The sequence below is a fragment of the Aethalodelphis obliquidens genome, unplaced genomic scaffold (genome assembly GCF_003676395.1).
Source record: "Aethalodelphis obliquidens isolate GAN/ISIS:26980383/991018 unplaced genomic scaffold, ASM367639v1 scaffold16, whole genome shotgun sequence".
Classification (NCBI taxonomy): Eukaryota; Metazoa; Chordata; class Mammalia; order Artiodactyla; family Delphinidae; genus Aethalodelphis; species Aethalodelphis obliquidens.
In genome coordinates this window covers 33,055,300-33,074,510 of record NW_020837960.1, presented here as the reverse complement: position 1 = coordinate 33,074,510, position 19,211 = coordinate 33,055,300, and the positions used below count along the sequence as shown (strand labels likewise).

Sequence of the window (19,211 nt, the reverse complement as noted above, 5' to 3'; positions counted from 1 at the left end):
TTTTTTTTTTTTTTTGCGGTACGCGGGCCTCTCACTGTTGTGGCCTCTCCCGTTGCGGAGCACAGGCTCCGGACGCACAGGCTCAGCGGCCATGGCTCGCGGGCCCAGCCGCTCCGCGGCATGTGGGATCTTCCCGGACCCGGGCACGAACCCATGTCCCCTGCATCGGCAGTTGGACTCTCAACCACTGCGCCACCAGGGAAGCCCTGGAAAAATTTTAAAGCTCTTGATATTTCCTGCTGAATAACTCTCTGGAAACACTGTAAATATACTCCCAAAGGCTACAACAGTCTACGTTTTTTAAACAGACTGTTTGAGTCTGGAAATAGTGTATCGGATTCACTAGGGAAAAGATTAGCACTTTCAATTTTATAGAAGTTTACCAAAGCTGTGCTGTTCTTTGTAGAAGGGATTTTCAAGCCAGGAGTGCAGAATGTAGGTGCCACAGGAGAATGTGTATGCTCGGCATCTAGAAGACACATACAATGGCATGAAATACGTATTTGAAAATAAGGTTGAAATAAAGATTTTAACTTTTATATTATAATCTTTGTCAGTTTAATTTGTGCACTTTATTTTTAATAACTGAAGAAATTATAACTATTGTGTACTTGACTGGACAAGAAAAAACAAAACTGTCATATTCACAATCTAATTATCATTAGCACTAATAAAAGTTCAGCAGGGTTGCAAGATGCAAATGCAATACACAAAAATGAAGTTCTAGTATAAGATCAACAAACAATAAAAAATATATTTGAAAAAGAATATTTTTCACAATAGCAACAAAAAAGATAAGATACCTACATATAAATCTGTTAAAAACTGTGTAAGACCTTTATGGCAAAATCAAATTTCTGAAGAAGAAAACGGAGGAGGAAGAGGGCAAGGAAGGCCACTTGCCCTCCAAGATATGAGGACTTCCTCTAAAGCTGCAGTAACTAAAAGCAGTGTAACACTGGCCAAGGATGGAAGAACTGGCTACTGGAAGGGAAGAGAGAACCTAGAAATGAGAACATGTGTATATGGACATTTGCTATCTGTAACGAAGCATGCAAGCACCCTAAAAATACCAAAGAGAAAAAGTGAACATGTTAGCAAAATGGTCAAACTGGCAAAAGTTTATTAAGTCTGACCATCAAGAGCTGAAGAAGATGGAGAAGCAAAAACTCAAACACTGTTGGTGAGAACAAACCACAACAGCCACTTGACAGCGGCCAGTTAGCATTTCTAGAATAAGTAAAGATATGCATCCCCTTTGATCTAGAAATTCTACTCCAAGATGTGAGAGACATGTGTCCAAAGGACAGTTTAACTAGAGCACTGCCTGTAATAGTAAACAAACAAACAAACAAAAACAATTTAACTATCCCTTAAGAAACAAATGAATAGGGACTTGCCTGGTGGCACAGTGGTTAAGAATCTGCCTGCCAATGCAGGGGACACAGGTTGGAGCCCTGGCCTGGGAAGATCCCACATGCCATGGAGCAACTAACCCCACGTGCCAGAACTACTGAGCATGTGCTCTAGAGCCCGTAAGGCACAACTTCTGAGCCCGCATGCCACAACTATTTAAGTCCATGTGCCTAGAGCCTGTGCTCCACAACAAGAGAAGCCACCGCAATGAGAAGCTCGCACACCCCAACGCAGAGTAGCCCCCGCTCGCTGCAACTAGAGGAAGCCCACGCACAGCAATGAAGACCCAATGCAGCCAAATATAAATAAAATTATAAAAACAAAAAAACAGCACAAAACAGAAAACCAAGGAGGCTGAAGGATAACATTCTAAAATATATCTTACAGGAATCTGAGGAAAAAAATCGAGGAATTAGGAGAGAAGTAATATTATTAAAGAGGTAATAGCAGAGAATTTTCCAGAATTAAGGACATGAGTCCTTAGCTTGAAAAATCATGGCTTCACAGGCGAATTCTATCAAACCTTTAGAGAAGAGCTAACACTTATCCTTCTCAAACTCTTCCAAAATATAGCAGAGGGAGGAACACTCCCAAACTCATTCTACGAGGCCACCATCACCCTGATACCAAAGCCAGACAAAGATGTCACAAAGAAAGAAAAGTACAGGACAATATCACTGGTGAACATAGATGCAAATATCTTCAACAAAATACTAGCAAACAGAATCTAACAGTGCATTATAAGGATCATACACCATGATCAAGTGGGGTTTATCCCAGGAATGCAAGGATTCTTCAATATATGCAAATCAGTCAATGTGATACAACATATTAACAAACTGAAGGATAAAAACCATATGATATTCTCAATAGATGAAGAAAAAGTTTTCAACACCGATTTTTGATAAAAACCCTCCAGAAAGTAGGCATAGAGGGAACTTTCCTCAACATAATAAAGGCCATATACGACAAACCCACAGCCAACATCGTCCCCAATGGTGAAAAACTGAAACCATTTCTACTAAGATCAGGAACAAGACAAGGTTGCCCACTCTCACCACTATTATTCAACATAGTTTTGGAAGTTTTAGCCACAGCAATCAGAGAAGAAAACGAAACAGAAGGAATCCAAATCGGAAAAGAAGAAGTAAAGCTGTCACTGTTTGCAGATGACGTGATACTATACATAGAGAATCCTGAAGATGCTACCAGAAAACTACTAGAGCTAATCAATGAATTTGGTAAAGTAGCAGGATACAAAATTAATGCACAGAAGTCTCTCGCATTCCTATACACTAATGATGAAAAATCTGAAAGTGAAATTAAGAAAACACTCCCGGGCTTCCCTGGTGGCGCAGTGGTTGGGAGTCTGCCTGCCCACTCAGGGGACACAGGTTCGTGCCCTGGTCCGGGAAGATCCCACGGGCCGCAGAGTGGCTGGGCCTGTGAGCCATGGCCACTGAGCCTGTGCGTCCGGAGCCTGTGCTCCACAACGGGACAGGCCACAACAGAGAGGCCCGCGTACTGCAAAAAAAAAAAAAAAAAAAAGAAAACACTCCCATTTACCACTGCAACAAAAAGAATAAAATACCTAGGAATAAACCTACCTAAGGAGACAAAAGACCTGTATGCAGAAAATTATAAGACACTGATGAAAGAAATTAAATAGGTGGAGAGACATACCATGTACTTGGATTGGAAGAATCAACATTGTGAAAATGACTCTACTACCATAAGCAATCTACAGATTTAATGCAATCCCTATCAAACTATCAATGGCATTTTTCACAGAACTAGAACAAAAAATTTCACAATTTGTATGGAAACACAAAAGACCCCGAATAGCCAAAGCAATATTGAGAAAGAAAAACGGAGCTGGACGAATCAGGCACCGACTTCAGACTATACTACAAAGCTACAGTAATCAAGAGAGTATGGTACTGGCACAAAAACAGAAATATAGCTCAATGGAACAGGATACAAAGCCCAGAGATAAACCCACGCACATATGGTCACCTTATCTTTGATAAAGGAGGCAGGAGTATACAATGGAGAAAAGACAGCCTCTTCAATAAGTGGTGCTGGGAAAACTGGACAGCTACATGTAAAAGAATAAAATTAGAACACTCCCTAACACCATACACAAAAATAAACTCAAAATGCATGGAAGACCTAAATGTAGGCCAGACCCTATCAAACTCTTAGAGGAAAACATAGGCAGAGCACTCTATGACATAAATCACAGCAAGATCCTTTTTGACCCACCTCCTAAAGAAATGGAAATAGAGACAAAAACAGACAAATGGGACCTAATGAAACTTAAAAGCTTTTGCACAGCAAAGGAAACCATAAACAAGATAAAAAGACAACCCTCAGAATGGGAGAAAATATTTGCAAATGAAGCAACTGACAAAGGATTAATTTCCAAAATTTACAAGCAGCTCGTGCAGCTCAGTAACAAAAAAACAAACAACCCAATCCAAAAATGGGCAGAAGACCTAAATAGACATTTCTCCAAAGAAGATATACAGAGTGCCAACAAACACGTGAAAGAATGGTCAACATCATTAATCATTAGAGAAATGCAAATCAAAACTACAATGAGATATCATCTCACACCAGTCAGAATGGCCATCATCAAAAAATCTACAAACAGTAAATGCTGAGAGGGTGTGGAGAGGTGGGAACCCTCTTGCACTGTTGGTGGGAATGTAAATTGGTACAGCCACTATGGAGAACAGTATGAAGGTTCCTTAAACTAAAAATAGAACTACCATACGACCCAGCAATCTCACTACTGGGCATATATATACCCTGAGAAAACCATAATTCAAAATAAGTCATGTACCACAATGTTCACTGAAGCCCTGTTTACAATAGCCAGGACACGGAAGAAACCTAAGTGTCCAGTGACAGATGAATGGATAAAGAAGATGTGGCACATATATAAAATGGAATATTACTCAGCCATAAAAAGAAACGAAATTGAGTTATTTGTAGTGAGGTGGATCGATCTAGAGACTGTCATACAGAGTAAAGTAAGTCAGAAAGAGAAAAACAAATACTGTATGCTAACACATATATATGGAATCTAAAAAAAAAAAGGTCATGAAGAACCTAGGGGCAGGACGGGAATAAAGACGCAGACCTACTAGAGAATGGACTTGAGGACACGGGGAGGGGGAAGGGTAAGCTGGGACAAAGTGAGAGAGTGGCATGGATATATATACACTACCAAATGTAAAACAGATAGCTAGTGGGAAGGAGCCGCATAGCACAGGGAGATCAGCTCGGTGTTTTGTGACCACCTAGAGGGGTGGGATAGGGAGGGTGGGAGGGAGGGAGAGACAAGAGGGAAGAGATATGGGGATATGTGTATATGTATAGATGATTCACTTGTTATAAAGCAGAAACTAACAAACCATTGTAAAGCAATTATACTCCAATAAAGATGTGAAAAAAAAAAAGAAAAATCATACTAAATTCTAAACATAATAAATAAAAATCTTATAGACTACCAGGGAAAAAAAGACAGATTTTCCACAAAAGAAAGCTAATCAGACCAATAGCACTCTGCTCACCAGCAGCTCACCAGGTCACAATGGAATACTTTCTTTAAAACGTTCAAGAAAAACAAGCTGTCAATCTAGTCGTCTATATCCAGCTAAATTATCATTCAAGAATGAGCAACGACATTGTAAATCAACTATACTTCAATAAAATTTTTAAAATAAGTAAATAAGTAAATAACATAAATGATAGCATGGGGGAAAGAATGACACAAAAAAAGGGAAATCTAAACCCAGAAGGAATGAGTGGGATAAAAGAAGCAATGGTAAATTACTAAATTTTAGTAAGTAGAGACTGTAAAAACTGTAATAATCACACTTTTGTGGCATAAAAATAGGGTCAAACTAAATACAGTAGAAACTCTATTAACAAACAAGCCTCCACTTAACCAAATTACTAATGGGTAAACGTAAGCATTCTGTTCCTTCCGTGAAATATACTGCTGATGGTATATTAAAGGATTTCAGTTGGTAAGCTTTTCTTTAGAAAATCCATCCCACTTCAGAAGGCCTAAAGATACTCTCCTTTATCATTTTCTAAAAAGTTTATAGTCCATTGGGAATTGATTTCTGAGTATGATGTGAAGGAGGTAGTGGTTCATTCTTTCTATTAAAAAAAAAAAGGCCTTTATTGAATATAATCATGCTCTTATAAGTTGAGCTCAGCTTACTATGAGTCAGTTGTATTTTTGTTTTTTAATTTATGTTTGGCTGCTTTGGGTCTTCATTGCTGCACGTGGGCCCTCTCCAGTTGTGACGAGCAGGGGCCGCTCCTCCCTGTGGTGCACAGGCCTCTCATTGCGGTGGCCTCTCCCGTTGCAGAGCATGGGCTCCAGGCACGTGGGCCCCAGTAGTTGTGGCTCACGGGCTCCAGAGTGCACGCTCAGCAGTTGTGGCACATGGGCCCAGTTGCCCCACGGCATGTGGGATCCTCCCGGAACAGGGCTCGAACCCGTGTCCCCTGCATTGGCAGGCAGACTCCCAACCACTGCGCCACCAGGGAAGCCCCCAGTTGTATTTTTTCAAACCTGTTTATGCCAGCAGTATTTGTTAATTTAATAACAAGTCAGTGCAAATAGCGCAAAAAAAGAATCTCTCTGAAAACATGTCCAAAACTTTGGAAAGACCTGATAGACAAGTTACTTTAAAAAATTTTCCAATAAATTTGGTATAGACCAGATGATTATAAATAATTATTCAGGGAAATCATAAAACTCTAGGATTTTTCATTTTATAGTATGTGAAAACCAGTGTTTTCATGTTTGCTGGGACAAATACGAAAACACTACATGAAAATGATTTTCAGTTTTTGTACTATTAAAAAAACCCCAAATTGAAATGGTAGCTGATGTATTCTGGGCGTGGTTTAAATAAGGAAGATAATGTAGAACTCTAATCAACAGGCTGAAGCTAAACTAAAACAAAAAAAAGTATTATTGGCTCTATATCAAAAGATTGGTGAATGAATATATATTTATGTTTTAAGTTAAAATGTTGAAAACAAACAAACAAGCTGAAAAATACTGAATACAATCAGGAAGAGTATGAAAAACATTCCAGAAAATTATTTTTCTCTTGTATGAAATCATGCTGAACCTGAATGGAATGGCACTTTCTGTAATTCAATATTATGAACCGAGAAGATGCAGAAGGCTGTTAGAATGTCTCAGGTGATAGAACCATTTCTTTGTACAAAGATAGTCTGAAAAGAGTATAGCTGAGAAGTAACTTGATTTTCACACTTACCATTTTTTTCCAATGGCTGGGTTATGGGGCCAGGAGTGGCAAAGAAATTATTGTTGGTCACTGGTTCTGTTTCTATGGCCTCCTCACTGGCGTGATTCGTAAGGAAATAATAAGGTCAAAAAAAAGTTAATATTTAACCTCTGGAAAAAAATTTAATCTTACTATATATCATCAAGTCTGGACAAATATTCAGTTATGTTTTATGGAACAGTAGTCCCACGGAACAAATTGTTTTTTTGTTTTTAAATGTATATCCATGGCTCAAAAAAAGGTTAAGGACCATTTTGTATTGACAGTTTTGACTTAGAAGTGGGTTAAAAGTCTTTAACGTAGGGACTTCCCTGGCGGTCCAGTGGTTGGAACTCTGCGCTTCCACTGCAGAGGGGCACAGGTTTGATCCCTGGTCGGGAAACTAGGATCCAACATGCCGTGTGGCCAAAAAAACCCAAAAACAACTTTGACTTCAAGGAAAGCTATGAGTTCAACTCATTAGTTCAAATATAGGAATTGTATAGCTCATGGCTTCAAAAATCATAAAGTGGAATTTTATACCAGTATACAGATAGAGATTAAGAACTTTTTTTTAGACTAAGAAGACTCATCCTGCTATCTTAAGGTAGTTCTAGCCAATTACCCAGATGTCTGAAATACAGTTATAAAGAAGAGTATCACTGAATACTAGAAAATGGTTCAATTAACCAACTGTCCTAGTGTAATTTACTGAATAATCTTTACTTCAAAAACACCTTCAGTATATATTAAGTTCTTAGGTAAATTAGAGGCTGTTTCTGGGCTATTCTGTTCCTGCAATAGGTCCATTCTGTCACAATTTTATACTGCTTTACTTACTGTAGCTTTATATATTTTAATAACTAGTAGGTTAAGTCCCCTCATTACTGTTATTTTTCATTATTTTCTTAGTTATCCTTACTTTTTATTCTTCCAAATAATTTTAGAATAATTCTGTCAAATATCCCTCACTTTCTACCTTAAAAAAAAATCCCAAGGAGGTTTTATTGTAATTGTATGATATCCACAAATTAACTTGATATGATTGAACATCTTAATAATATTCAGGCATTCTATTCAGGATTATGGTCTATTTTTTCATCCTAATTTTCCCTTTATATAACTCAGAAATATTTAATGGTTTTATTCACATAGGTCTTTCACATACAACTGGCATGAGTATTTTACCTTTCTGTTTCAAATTGAATGATTTTCCCCCCTGTATTTACCAATTAGTTATTAATAAAATATAGGAAAGCATATTACTTTAAATAGTTATAACTATATAAAATACATCTTATCAATATATCAGCTTCTTTCTTGAACTTTTATTATTTCTAGAAATTTTAGATGTGACTTTCTCGAGTTGCCCAGGCACAAAACATGGCCTAGAAATACATCAGAGTAATACTTATTTCTGTTTCCTATCTCATTACATAGGCCAGAACATCAAGAATGACATTAAAAAAAAATGATGTTTAATAGTGGTAACAGATAGCTTCACTATTAAGTTAGATATTCATATTGTTTACTATGTTAATGAAGTATCTTTCCACTTAGAATTTGACCAAACAATTTAAATGAAGAACAGGTGTCAAATTTCATAAAATTCCTTACTGAGGAATAATAGGATAATCTATTGAGATTACCCTAGTTTTAAATTAATTAATTAATTTTATTTTTGGCTGCGTTGGGTCTTTGTTGCTGCATGCGGGCCTTTCTAGTTGTGGCGAGCAGAGGCTACTCTTTGTTGTGGTGTATGTGCTTCTCATTGTGGTGGCTTCTCTTGTTGCAGAGCATGGGTTCCAGGCATGCGGGCTTTGGTAGTTGTGGCTCACGGGCTCTGGAGTGCAGGCTCAGTAGTTGTGGCGCAAGGGCTTAGTTGCTCCACGGCATGTGGGATCTTCCCGGACCAGTGCTCGAACCCATGTCCCCTGCACTGGCAGGCGGTTCCTTAACCACTGCACCACCAGGTTAAGTCCTCTTTTTTTTCTTGTTGAATCATAGAAATGGTGTATTTTATGGGTTCCCAAATATTAAACTTATCTTTGCATTCCTGGGACAAGCTTAACGTGGAAGTTATGCATTATAGTTTTACTATTCTGTAGAATTCAATTTATGAGTATTTTAATTGGGATTTTAACATGTATATTCACAATTAGATTGGGCCATAGCTTCCTTTGGTGTGCTCTTTCTGTGTTTGTATCAAGGGTATATCAATGTCAAACTGAACTGCAGAGTTTTCTGTCGTATTCTAGTTTTAGAAAAATAACTTTTTTTTGAGTGTGTGTTCCAATAAAATTTTATTTACAAAAAATAGGCAGTAGGCTGGGTTTGGTCTCTGGCTATAGTTTGAAGACCCCTGAGAATGACAGTTCTTTTTAAAAATCATTGTTTTCATAGTATCTCATTCTTAAGGCAGTTTATAATTTTTTATCCATTATACCCCACTAACTCTATGTAAGCAGGATGGGTATGGTTGTATCCATTTCACTAGCGTTTGTGAGTCTGGAGGTCCCCAGGTTAGGTGTTGGCATCTGAACTAGAACGTATGTCTCCTTCTCAGAAAAAGAACTTTTATGTAAGATGGAAGGTATATGTTCTCTGAAATTATGAAAGGATTCAATCCAGGAAACCATCTGTGCCCAGAGCTTTTTGGAGCTACTTCTCTGATAACTTTTCTAGTTTTCTTCTCTGATTTTTGGTCTATATAGGTTTTCTAATTCAAGTCTGTTTTGATAATTTTGTGTTGTTTTCAAAACTTTTTAATTTATCTGAATTTTCTAAATTTCCCAGTATTATACCCTATAGTATTTCTAATAGCTTGAAAAATAAAAAATATAGCCCATAGCTCCTAGTTTTGCCATTTACATTAATGTTTAAATAAGAACCAGTTCTCCAACATACCAGTTTTCCCCTTCTGAAAATAGTCTGTAATGACATTTTATCTTCAGTGTTCACTCTCTTCACTTTTCCCCACAATTGTGGGGTTTTCTTCTGACACTTTGAGTTGAATGTTTATTTTCCTTCTTTAATAACCACAGTTCTTAAAGGTATGGATTTATAGGTGGTACTGTGATATGCGGTATTTTCATTTTCATTGTAACTCATTAATTACCACTTCCATACTAATCACTCCCCATCTCTTTAGTCTAGCATGGAATTCATCACTGCGCTTCAAATTCATATTAAAATACCTAAGCTTAAGAGCACCTCAAAACCAACATGTAAGGAAACTCATCACCTTTACTGCATCCCAAGCTGCAGGTATTTCTATTTCAGTTCCCAAGCATCACTTCAGGCAACAAAACAGAAATCTGTGATTTACCCAAGATCCTCTTCTCTTCCCAAGTCTCCATACCAAATCAGTCGTAAGTTTTTAATAATTTTACTTTTTATTTTATCCCTTCTTCTCTATCCTACCATATACCATCTGTTTTCAGGCTCTTACCATTCCTTCTATATCTTCTAACCTGAGGAAACTAATAGCTAACACTTTACTGATGGAATTGGTGATTCAGAGAAGTTTGAAATATGAAGTATCTGAAAATCTTTGAAGGAAAGATATTGTCTGAAACATACTTCTTCTAGGGAAAAAAAAAATCAAATACAAAAGATTTAGAAAGTTAGATAAAATGCTCCTTTTAAGAAAGCTGCTTACCTGTTATTCTTCACATTTTTAAGTCCCATTGTATAATCTTCATTTAAACACATAGTATATTCAGAGATACCAAAGTGTTCTAATTTAGGAGTCACACACTCAAAATCATCCATCTTTAGTGCGCATTTGGGAGTTTTTACTAGTGGCTGTTTGGAAAATGGAGTTAAAATTTTTGGCTCTTCCTTCTCGTTGTTTACTGCCTGGGGAGGGTTTGGCAGAACTTGGGATATCATGTACCGCTCGAGTCCAAAATCGGAAAGTTGTGGACTACGTGGAGGCTTCTCAGAAACAGAACTGCTTGGAGGAGCGGAATCCGACAAATCACCCTTCACATCAGGCTTCTCAGGATTTTCACGTTTATTGTTCTCTGGTTTAGAGTCAACGACTTCTTGCTCATCCCCTGGGAGGAAAAGCCAAGGTCATATTCTGGTCAAACAGCAGACTAGAAAATGTCATACACTAAAACCACATAAAACAGCTCCATTTGAAATGTCCCAAATCAGCAAAGGTCCTGACTCTCTCCTTATTCTCTAAGGTTTTATTTCAATTGTCCCTTTAAATTTCTGACATGTACCGCCTTGTCCATCCATATGTCATCTAGGGGATTACATTAGAGAAGGGGAGTAAGCTAAAATGTTAAAAGATGAAAAAACAATACTCACAAATAAAGGTGTAATTTCCTTACTTTCTCAGTTAATGTGATTTACCAGTCTTTCTTAACATATTATGAAACTATCTTATCATGTAATGACATTTAATTACAGTGTGGAGTTAACTACTATCTAGATTTAACACAAAGTAAAATAATATTATTTTAGATTTCTAACTTACAGATGGCCTAAGGTAAAAAGGAAAGACTGTTACACAAATATAAATTTTTAACGTAAGTCAGTCTGGAACACCTGTATCAAAAACCTAGTTGAGAGAAATCAGAGGAGAAATTAGTGGGACAAGTAGTTTCTCAATCTTTAATAGGTTTTATCTGACTCCAGACCCCCATATGCTTAACCACTACACTGTACATTTCAGACTAAATAACTTTACTAACAACTATACTTTTTCCCACAGTCCTCTGCCATTTCCTGGGTATACCACTGGTTAATAAGTTTGGTGTGGAACTTAGGTTGGATCCAGGATAGGACTTACAATGCCAAGAAAGAGTTCAAGAAGGAGAAATACTAGTTTTTGGTGTGAGAGACAACAGAAAGTGAAAGAGGATACCTAGAAAGAAGGTAAGTGGATTTGGTCAGGATTTGGGCAGAGATTAATTTAACAAATGATAGGGCTTCAGTTAGACAGTGAGATAGCAAGGTATAAAGGTATAAAGTAGAGAATGGAATGGTGGAAGAAAATGCAGAATAACAAATATAAAATGTGTATTAAAGAAATGTAGTATGAAGTAGAGAAGGAAAATTAACCAATAATTGGAAAGGGCTGATAGAAAGAAGAGACAGAGGAGAGGGTGAGATGAAGGAAGAGAAACTAAAATGTATTTAGAATCCCCGATGGGATAGGCATTTTTTTTTTTGGATAGGCATTTTTATATTTAATTTTTACTCCATTTAATTTTCATATTAACTGCTCCAAGCACAAAAAAAATCTTTGAATATTTTTTCCTCATTTAAAAAATTAAGGTACTTAACAACATTTTGGAGAACATTCAGCTGATAGAATTTAAAGAGCCAAGATCTGAACCCACATCTTTTGATTCTAAATGCTGCCTTATGTTTAAGCATTCGGAGGGAGTTAATAAAGAGATTTGTTTTAGATAATTTTGAACAGATAACATTTGGTTGCTAAATGGGAAATATTAATTGTAATAATCATGCATATTTATTGAAAGAAATGGGAAATAAAATTTTCTAAAATTTCCTGTTTGTTGCATCCTTTTTAAGAAAATACCGGGAAGGGACTTCCCTGGTGGTCCAGTGGCTACGACTCTGTGCTCACAGTGCAGGGGGCCCGGGTTTGATCCCTGGTCAGGAAGCTAGATCCCACAGGCTGCAACTAAGACCAATGAGCCAAATAAATAAATATTAAAAAGAAAATACTTTTACTTTTTTATTTTTTAGGAGTCATTACAGATTGAAGGAAGTGAAGGCTTGAAGGAGGTGAAGAGGTACACGCTTTTTCTATGAAGATACTACTTTCCTTGTTTTGATCGGCAACCGAAACGAACTAGGATAGGGTACTGCTTTTTGTGCATGATAAGCCATGACATGTTCAATGTGCAGGATGCACCATTAAGAAAAAGTTATAAACTTTGATTTTGTGGCTTTTGGCCCTTGGAAGAGCTGCTGGTCCAGAGCTGTTCTGGCATTGTACTTTCTGTTAGTTTTGAGAAATGTTACAAGAACTACCAAAAAACCTATTGTTGAATTTAATTACAAGGCTGTCACTGATGAGTTTGATAAAATAAAGTTATCACCATTATTACTACCTCTTAGGGAGGTATTAGCATCTCTAGTTCACTAGTGAGGAAAAGCAATTTAGAGAAATTATCCAAGGTCACACTTGTAGTAACTGGTGGAACCAGTTTCTGAGTAACCCAAGTCAACCTGTCCACACCAAAGTCAACTGAATTCTTTCCATTATACCATGCGGATTATTTAATATAGCTTCATATATATCCTCGATATATACATATTTGTTGAATCTAATTAATGTTTTATTTATGTACAAAGACTCTCATAGCAGAAATGAAGACACTGAAGCATATTGAAATTAGTTACTCACAGTTATGGGTATAACAATAATAATAGTTAACAATGGGTGATTAGCATACGAGGTACTGTTCTAAGCAAATTTTATCTCATTTAATCCTTATACAGCCTCAGAGGTAGATACTATTAAACATATCTACTTTATAGGACTTCCCTGGTGGTCCAGTGGTTAGGACTCGGTGCTTTCACTGCCGTGGTCCTGGGCTCAGTTCCTGGGCTCAGTTCCTGGTCGGGGAACTAAGATACTGCAAGCCATGTGGCGCAGCCAAAAACAAAACAAAATTCTCTCATTTATAGATGAGAAGGTGAGGTACAGAGTTAAGTAACTGGTCAAAGATTAATACAGCTAGAATTAATAATTCTAAACCATCATGCTATCCTACCCTTCATTAGAATTTTAGAACTAAAAAGGACTTTACGAATTTATATAGCCAAAAATCTCTCATTCTATGGAAGAAGAAACTGAGAACGAGAAAAGTGAAATAGCATGCCTTAAAGCTGGTCTCTCAGCTGTTTACTGGCAGAGCTGACCAGAAACAACTATCCTCAAGTGACATAGATTTATCTGGTACCCTTCTTTCATCTAGCACTGTGTTGGTTCTCATCTAGCATTTGCAAAGGAGAGCAAGGACTGTCTTTATATTGTACCACTGATCAGCACTGCATCTAGAACACAGTGATTGCTGAATAAATGATCAAAGGACTATCATATAATGGCAGAGTCAGAACTAGAAACAATGGCCAAGCCTATAGTAGTCTTAATCATGCTGCCTTCTTTCTTTAATACTAAAACAAATGCTATAAAATGCAAGTTATTCACACCTGAATTTTCCTTGGCACGTGGATTATATCCATATTTCTGGAAAAACTCTCTAATTTTCATGATATCCATTGAATTTTTTTTCATCAGTACTTTTGTTGCCTTTATGAAACCAATGCTTTCTTGACTTTCCAGGCTTGCTTCATCAAGAAGAATATTGACATCATCCTTTTATGAGGAAAGAAAGTACATTTTAATTTAACTTTTGACTAAGTCTATTTAGTTTTTTTAAATTACCACATAAAAATGATAAATTAATATTGTAGGATTGATACCTTTAGAGTCCGGACTTCTGAATGAAGGTCATGTAAAACTCTCATTGGATAATCTTCAAAGTCTTCAATATGAATATTGAAAGAAAAAAGTATAACAAGGAAAAGGAGGAAAAAGAAAGAAAATGTAATTTAGTATAGTTATTTAGAATTACAAAATCCTTGTAGATACTTATTTATAATTTATATCCTGTCATTTGCAAAGAAAAGTGTTAAGACTTTTCTTTAAAATTTTTATTAAACTATAACATACATACAGAAAAGTATAGAAATCATAAGTATATAGTTTGATGAACTTTCAAAGTGAACATACCTATGTAATCAGCACTCAGAGCAGGGACTGGAGGAAGGAAGAGGGAATGTAGTCCTACTTATCTGTTTTTCATTTATGGTGAGTACGCTTTGGTTCCTATTTTTAAAATCTTTGCCAGTGACAATGCTTTGTTTTCTTCTAAAAACTTTATTGTTTGGCCTTTTGCATTAATTTAATTAATTAATTAATTTTTGGCTGCATTGGGTCTTCGTTGTTGCACGTGGGCTTTCTCTAGTTGCGGCGAGCAGGGGCTACTCTTCATTGAGGTGTGCGGGCTTCTCATTGCAGTGGCTTCCCTTGTTGCAGAGCATGGGCTCTAGGCGGGCTCAGGAGCTGCGGTGCATGGGCTTAGTTGCTCCACAGCGTGTAGGATCTTCTGGGACCAGGGCTCGAACCTGTGTCTCCCGCATTGGCAGGTGGATTCTTAACCACTGCACCACCAGGGAAGTCCTGGCCTTTTGCATTTAGAGCTACAATCCATCAGGAATTGATTTTTGTGTATGCCAAGAGGTAAGGATCAAGATCCATTCTTTTTTTTCCATATGAGTGTGCAATTGACCTGGCACTGAAAAGAAATCCTTTATCCACTGTACCATCACCTTTCTAATTAACCACTTGGTCATATACCTGACATAGAAGCAGTTTTTAAAAAGATTTCTCTTTTCTATAATATGCCTCCTTTCAAGACTATCTCCTTCCACCTGTTAAAAGTTGATCAATTTTCACATTTGTAGAGATGTGGATGGACCTAGAGACTGTCATACAGAGTGAAGTAAGTCAGAAAGAGAAAAACAACTATTGTAGATTAACGCATATATGTGTAATCTAGAAAAATGGTACAGATGAACTGGTTTGCAGGGCAGAAATACACGCAGATGTAGAGAACAAACGTATGGACGCCAATGGGGGAAAGCGAGGGTGGGTGGTGGTGGTGGTGGGATGAATTGGGAGATTGGGATTGACATATATACACTAATATGTATAAAATGGATAACTAATAAGAACCTGCTGTATAAAAAAAAGAGTTGACCAATTTTCATTAGGAAAATGCAAATCAACAACACAGTGATATTGTATTTCATACCACTAGAATGACTATAATTAAAAAGAAAGACAATAGGGCTTCCCTGGTGGCGCAGTGGTTGAGAGTCCACCTGCCGATGCAGGGGACACGGGTTCGTGCCCCGGTCTGGGAAGATCCCACATGCCGCGGAGCGGCTGGGCCCGTGAGCCATGGCCGCTGAGCCTGCGCGTCCGGAGCCTGTGCTCCGCAACGGGAGAGGCCACAACAGTGAGAGGCCCGCGTACCGCCAAAAAAAAAAAAAAAAAAAAGACAGACAATAACAAATGTTGATGAGGAAGTGGAGAAACTGCATCCCTTATTCACTGCTGGGGGAAATGTACAGTGGTACACTTTGGTAAACAATTTGGTCGTTCCTCAAAAAGCTAAACACAGATTTACCATATGACCCAGCAATTCCACTTCTAAATGCATACCAAAGAGAACTGAAGATATTACGTTCACATAAAGCGTTGGCACACGAGTGTTTACAACAGCATTAGTCATAATAGCCAAAGTATAAACAACCCAAATGTTCATCAACTGATGGATAAACAAAATGTGGTAAATCCATACAATGAAATATTATTCAGCAATAAAATGTAATGAAATACTGATACATGCTACCATGACAGGGATGAACCTTGCAACCCTTCGCTAAGTGAAATGTCAGTCACAAAAGAGTACAGATTGTACAATTCCATTTATAGGAGATGTCCGTAATAGGCAGATCTAGAGAGACAGAAAGTAGATTAGCGGCCGCATAAAGCAGTGCGGTAGGTGGGAGCAAGATTCCGGGGACTGGCTGTCAACAGTCACCGGGGTTTGTTTCGGGGGGTTATGAAAATCTAAACTCAGTGTGATGATGGTTGCACACCTCTGAAGATACTGAAAACCACTGAATTGTATCCTTTAACATGGTGAATTTTATGAGATTCATAACTGTGATCATAGAAGGCGAATTTAGGGGATGTTCATTTTCTCTAATTATCACAATTCCATATTTTCTGTAATACATGCAGGCCAGGAATTGAAAAAATTATTCCAACTTTTTCTTGTAAAACCAAAAGAAAAGAAAGAATGTGTGTAACCAGGCAATAGATTGGTAAGGAGGTAAATTAGCAAAAGCTTTATGGAAAACTATTCAGCTGTCTAAAAATTCCAAAACCATTAATACAGTTTTGTGTCTTATAGTGTTATCTCAACTACGTAAACAAAGTCAAGCAAAACAAGGCAACGCTAAAAGTAAGGATGGTAGAAAAGCTACTGAACTATTAATAGCTGTGTCTTCTGACGATGAAGTTATAGCAAAGACTTATTTTCTTCTTTCTACTTCTCTGTTACCTCAAATTTTTTGCCGTGCACATAATATTGCTTTCACAGGCACAAGCATAAACATTTTTAAATGGCTGGAAAACTATTCATAATATAGTTAAAGGAAAATGAGTCTGCGTCTACAGGGTGCGATATTTTAAGGCGGATTACAGTTATGACGCACAAAATAATCTCAAAATCTGCACTACTCTTGCAACAACTTCAAAAAGTCTCTTAATACAAACGTTAGTGGTGGAGAATTTTGCTTTACCTATATCTTAAAAAGCAGTACTGCGTATTAGCTTTCGTTTTGGCAGTACGGTTTGTTGGGAAAAATACAGACACTGCAACTGTGGACCATCTGGGTGAGACCAAAGTCACTCTACATGTCAAGAACAGGGCTGAGCAGCTGCGGTTAGAAGAAACGTTCTCTTGGTCGTATTTTTCTTGATAAGCCCCCACTACGTGCACTTGAAAGCTCGTCGTGTGTAAATGAGCGTGTGCATTGCGAGCCCAGCCTGCCGGCTCGATTAGGACTTTGGTTTCTAAGTGCGGCTGTTTCTCCGCCCCGCGTCCCTGGTGGGGCAGAGGCTGCGCGCAGCGCTGGTCGGGCCCGGGGGTGCCTGGGGCGAAGGGCGCCGCCGCCTCCCCCGGGAGGGCTCCTCACAGTCAGCCGCCTGTCGGTCGGCCAGTGCGCGCGCCAGCGCCCCTCACGCGGCTCACTCACCGCTGTCCTCTCCGTCCAGCGCTCGATGCAGCCGAGCCGTCTCGCCGTCCAGGGTGACGGCCAGAGACCGCAGCTTCCCGCAGAAGCCCCGGATCAGATCCATGGACCAGCCCCACGCTCGTCCTCAGCGCCCGCGCACGTTTGAATCCCGGCGCCGGAAACGCCATTGGTTCCGCGACTCGCGCAAGGCCCTTCTCGCGAGAGCTGAAGCCTCGCGCGAGGAGACGGGCGGCGCGTCGAGAAAGCGCGCTTGCGGCTTCCGGCTTCCGGCTTCCGGCGTCGTGTGCCGGTGTGAGGAGGGCGGCCGTGAGGCGCGGCTGGTGAGTGTTGGGGCGCGGTCGGGTTGGCCTGCGGGCGGCGGCGGGGCTCCCCTCTCCCTTCTCCCCGTGGCCGGCGCGCTGCCGACTCCCGCTTCTGTGCCCTCGGCAGGCGCCATGTTCCTGACCGCGCTCCTGCGCCGCGGCCGCATCCCCGGCCGGCAGTGGATCGGGAAGCACCGGCGGCCGCGACCCGTGTCGGCGCAGGCGAAGCAGAACATGGTTCGCCGCCTGGAGGTCGAGGCGGAGAACCACTACTGGCTCAGCCGGCCTTTCCTCACGGCCGAGCAGGAGCGGGGCCACGCGGCAGCCCGCCGGGCGGCCGCCTTCCAGGCGCTCAAGGCGGCGCAGGCGTCCAAGTTCCCCGCGTCCCGGCGGCTGGAGGACCAGCTCGGCCACCTCAAGGTCACCGGGAAGTGGTCCTGACCCGCGCCACGCCGCCTGCGTCCTGCGGCGACGAGCGGGAGCCTCTGGCCGGAGCCCCACGGAGCCCCGGCCAAGCCGAGCGAGTGCCTGCGACGGAGGCCCCGGGCCCGCGCTCCCCACCGCCCGCAGTGTGTCTCGGTCGGATCGCGTCTCGCTTCTCTTGTCCTGAGGACGGAACGGACGGCGCCTGCGTCTTACGGGATGCGGAACGCAACCTGCGCGCAGCCGCAATAAAGCTGCCGACCGCGCTCTGGCCTCTGGGCCTCGGTGCGAGATTCTGCCGGGGGCTTTGCCGTGCATGCTCGCTTACCTTCTGCCGACAGGTCTTGCCTAAGCGGACATGAAAAAAATCTACTCTTCCAGTTAAACGCGCTCCTAAAAATAGCGGTTTCTGGTGAGATTTGCTCCAAAAATTGGACAATTGGACATCGTCTATTTTGGGGGACTTCCCCCGGAACTAAGACCCTTAAGCCAGGCGGCGCAGCCAAAAAACAAACCAGACAAACAATAGTCTGTTTAAAAAAAATCAGGTTGTCACCTCAGTATTGAAATTTAAGGATGATTTATGTGTTTTGGATATGAGTCCTTTTTCAGGTATTCTTTTTCCAGTGTTCGATTTTTCATTCTTTTAACAGAATGGCTTTCAAAGAATGGAAGTTCTTAGGTTTGATGAAGGGGACAATTGAAAATTGTTCAATAAAAGCTAAATTAAAACGTTTTTGATAAAGCCGTGTGTGCTCTGGCGTAGGCAGACCACAGTGTCGTCGCACTCAGGTAGTCCCCGTGGTTACCCGAAGGATCAGCCCCATCGCTTTCCCAAGGCAACACTGTACCTTGC

General features: G+C 39.9%; 2 protein-coding genes across 5 annotated transcripts in view; one reads left to right on the top strand and one right to left on the bottom strand.

The window, feature by feature from the left end:
* SKA3 (spindle and kinetochore associated complex subunit 3) overlaps positions 1 to 17,809 on the bottom strand; it is a 27,230-nt gene extending 9,421 nt beyond the window's left edge. For 3 of the 4 annotated variants that reach the window (XR_003434851.1, XR_003434852.1, XM_027116710.1), the window contains exons 1-6: positions 17,631 to 17,809; positions 14,220 to 14,281; positions 13,947 to 14,112; positions 10,402 to 10,801; positions 6,732 to 6,817; positions 384 to 469 (exon numbers count right to left, since the gene is read on the bottom strand). Coding sequence is in view for 2 of the 4 variants with exons in the window: in XM_027116710.1 (XP_026972511.1) it covers positions 384 to 469; positions 6,732 to 6,817; positions 10,402 to 10,801; positions 13,947 to 14,112; positions 14,220 to 14,281; positions 17,631 to 17,733 (903 nt within the window). In the remaining 2 variants the exon portion in view is untranslated. Of the gene's footprint in view, positions 1 to 383; positions 470 to 6,731; positions 6,818 to 10,401; positions 10,802 to 13,946; positions 14,113 to 14,219; positions 14,282 to 14,529; positions 14,743 to 17,630 lie in introns of those variants that run through there. The other variant, XM_027116711.1, reaches the window with a different exon arrangement.
* An 18-nt stretch (positions 17,810 to 17,827) lies between these two features.
* Positions 17,828 to 19,091, top strand: MRPL57 (mitochondrial ribosomal protein L57). The gene is made up of 2 exons (XM_027116716.1): positions 17,828 to 17,950; positions 18,060 to 19,091. Exon 2 carries the CDS (start codon positions 18,065 to 18,067, stop codon positions 18,371 to 18,373), a length of 309 nt encoding a protein of 102 aa, XP_026972517.1. The 5' UTR covers positions 17,828 to 17,950; positions 18,060 to 18,064; the 3' UTR covers positions 18,374 to 19,091.
* Positions 19,092 to 19,211: the final 120 nt, after the last annotated feature.

Coding starts and splice junctions, on each gene's coding strand:
- MRPL57 (XM_027116716.1), top strand. CDS start 18,065: ATGTTCCTGACCGCGCTCCTGCGCCGCGGCCGCATCCCCGGCCGGCAG.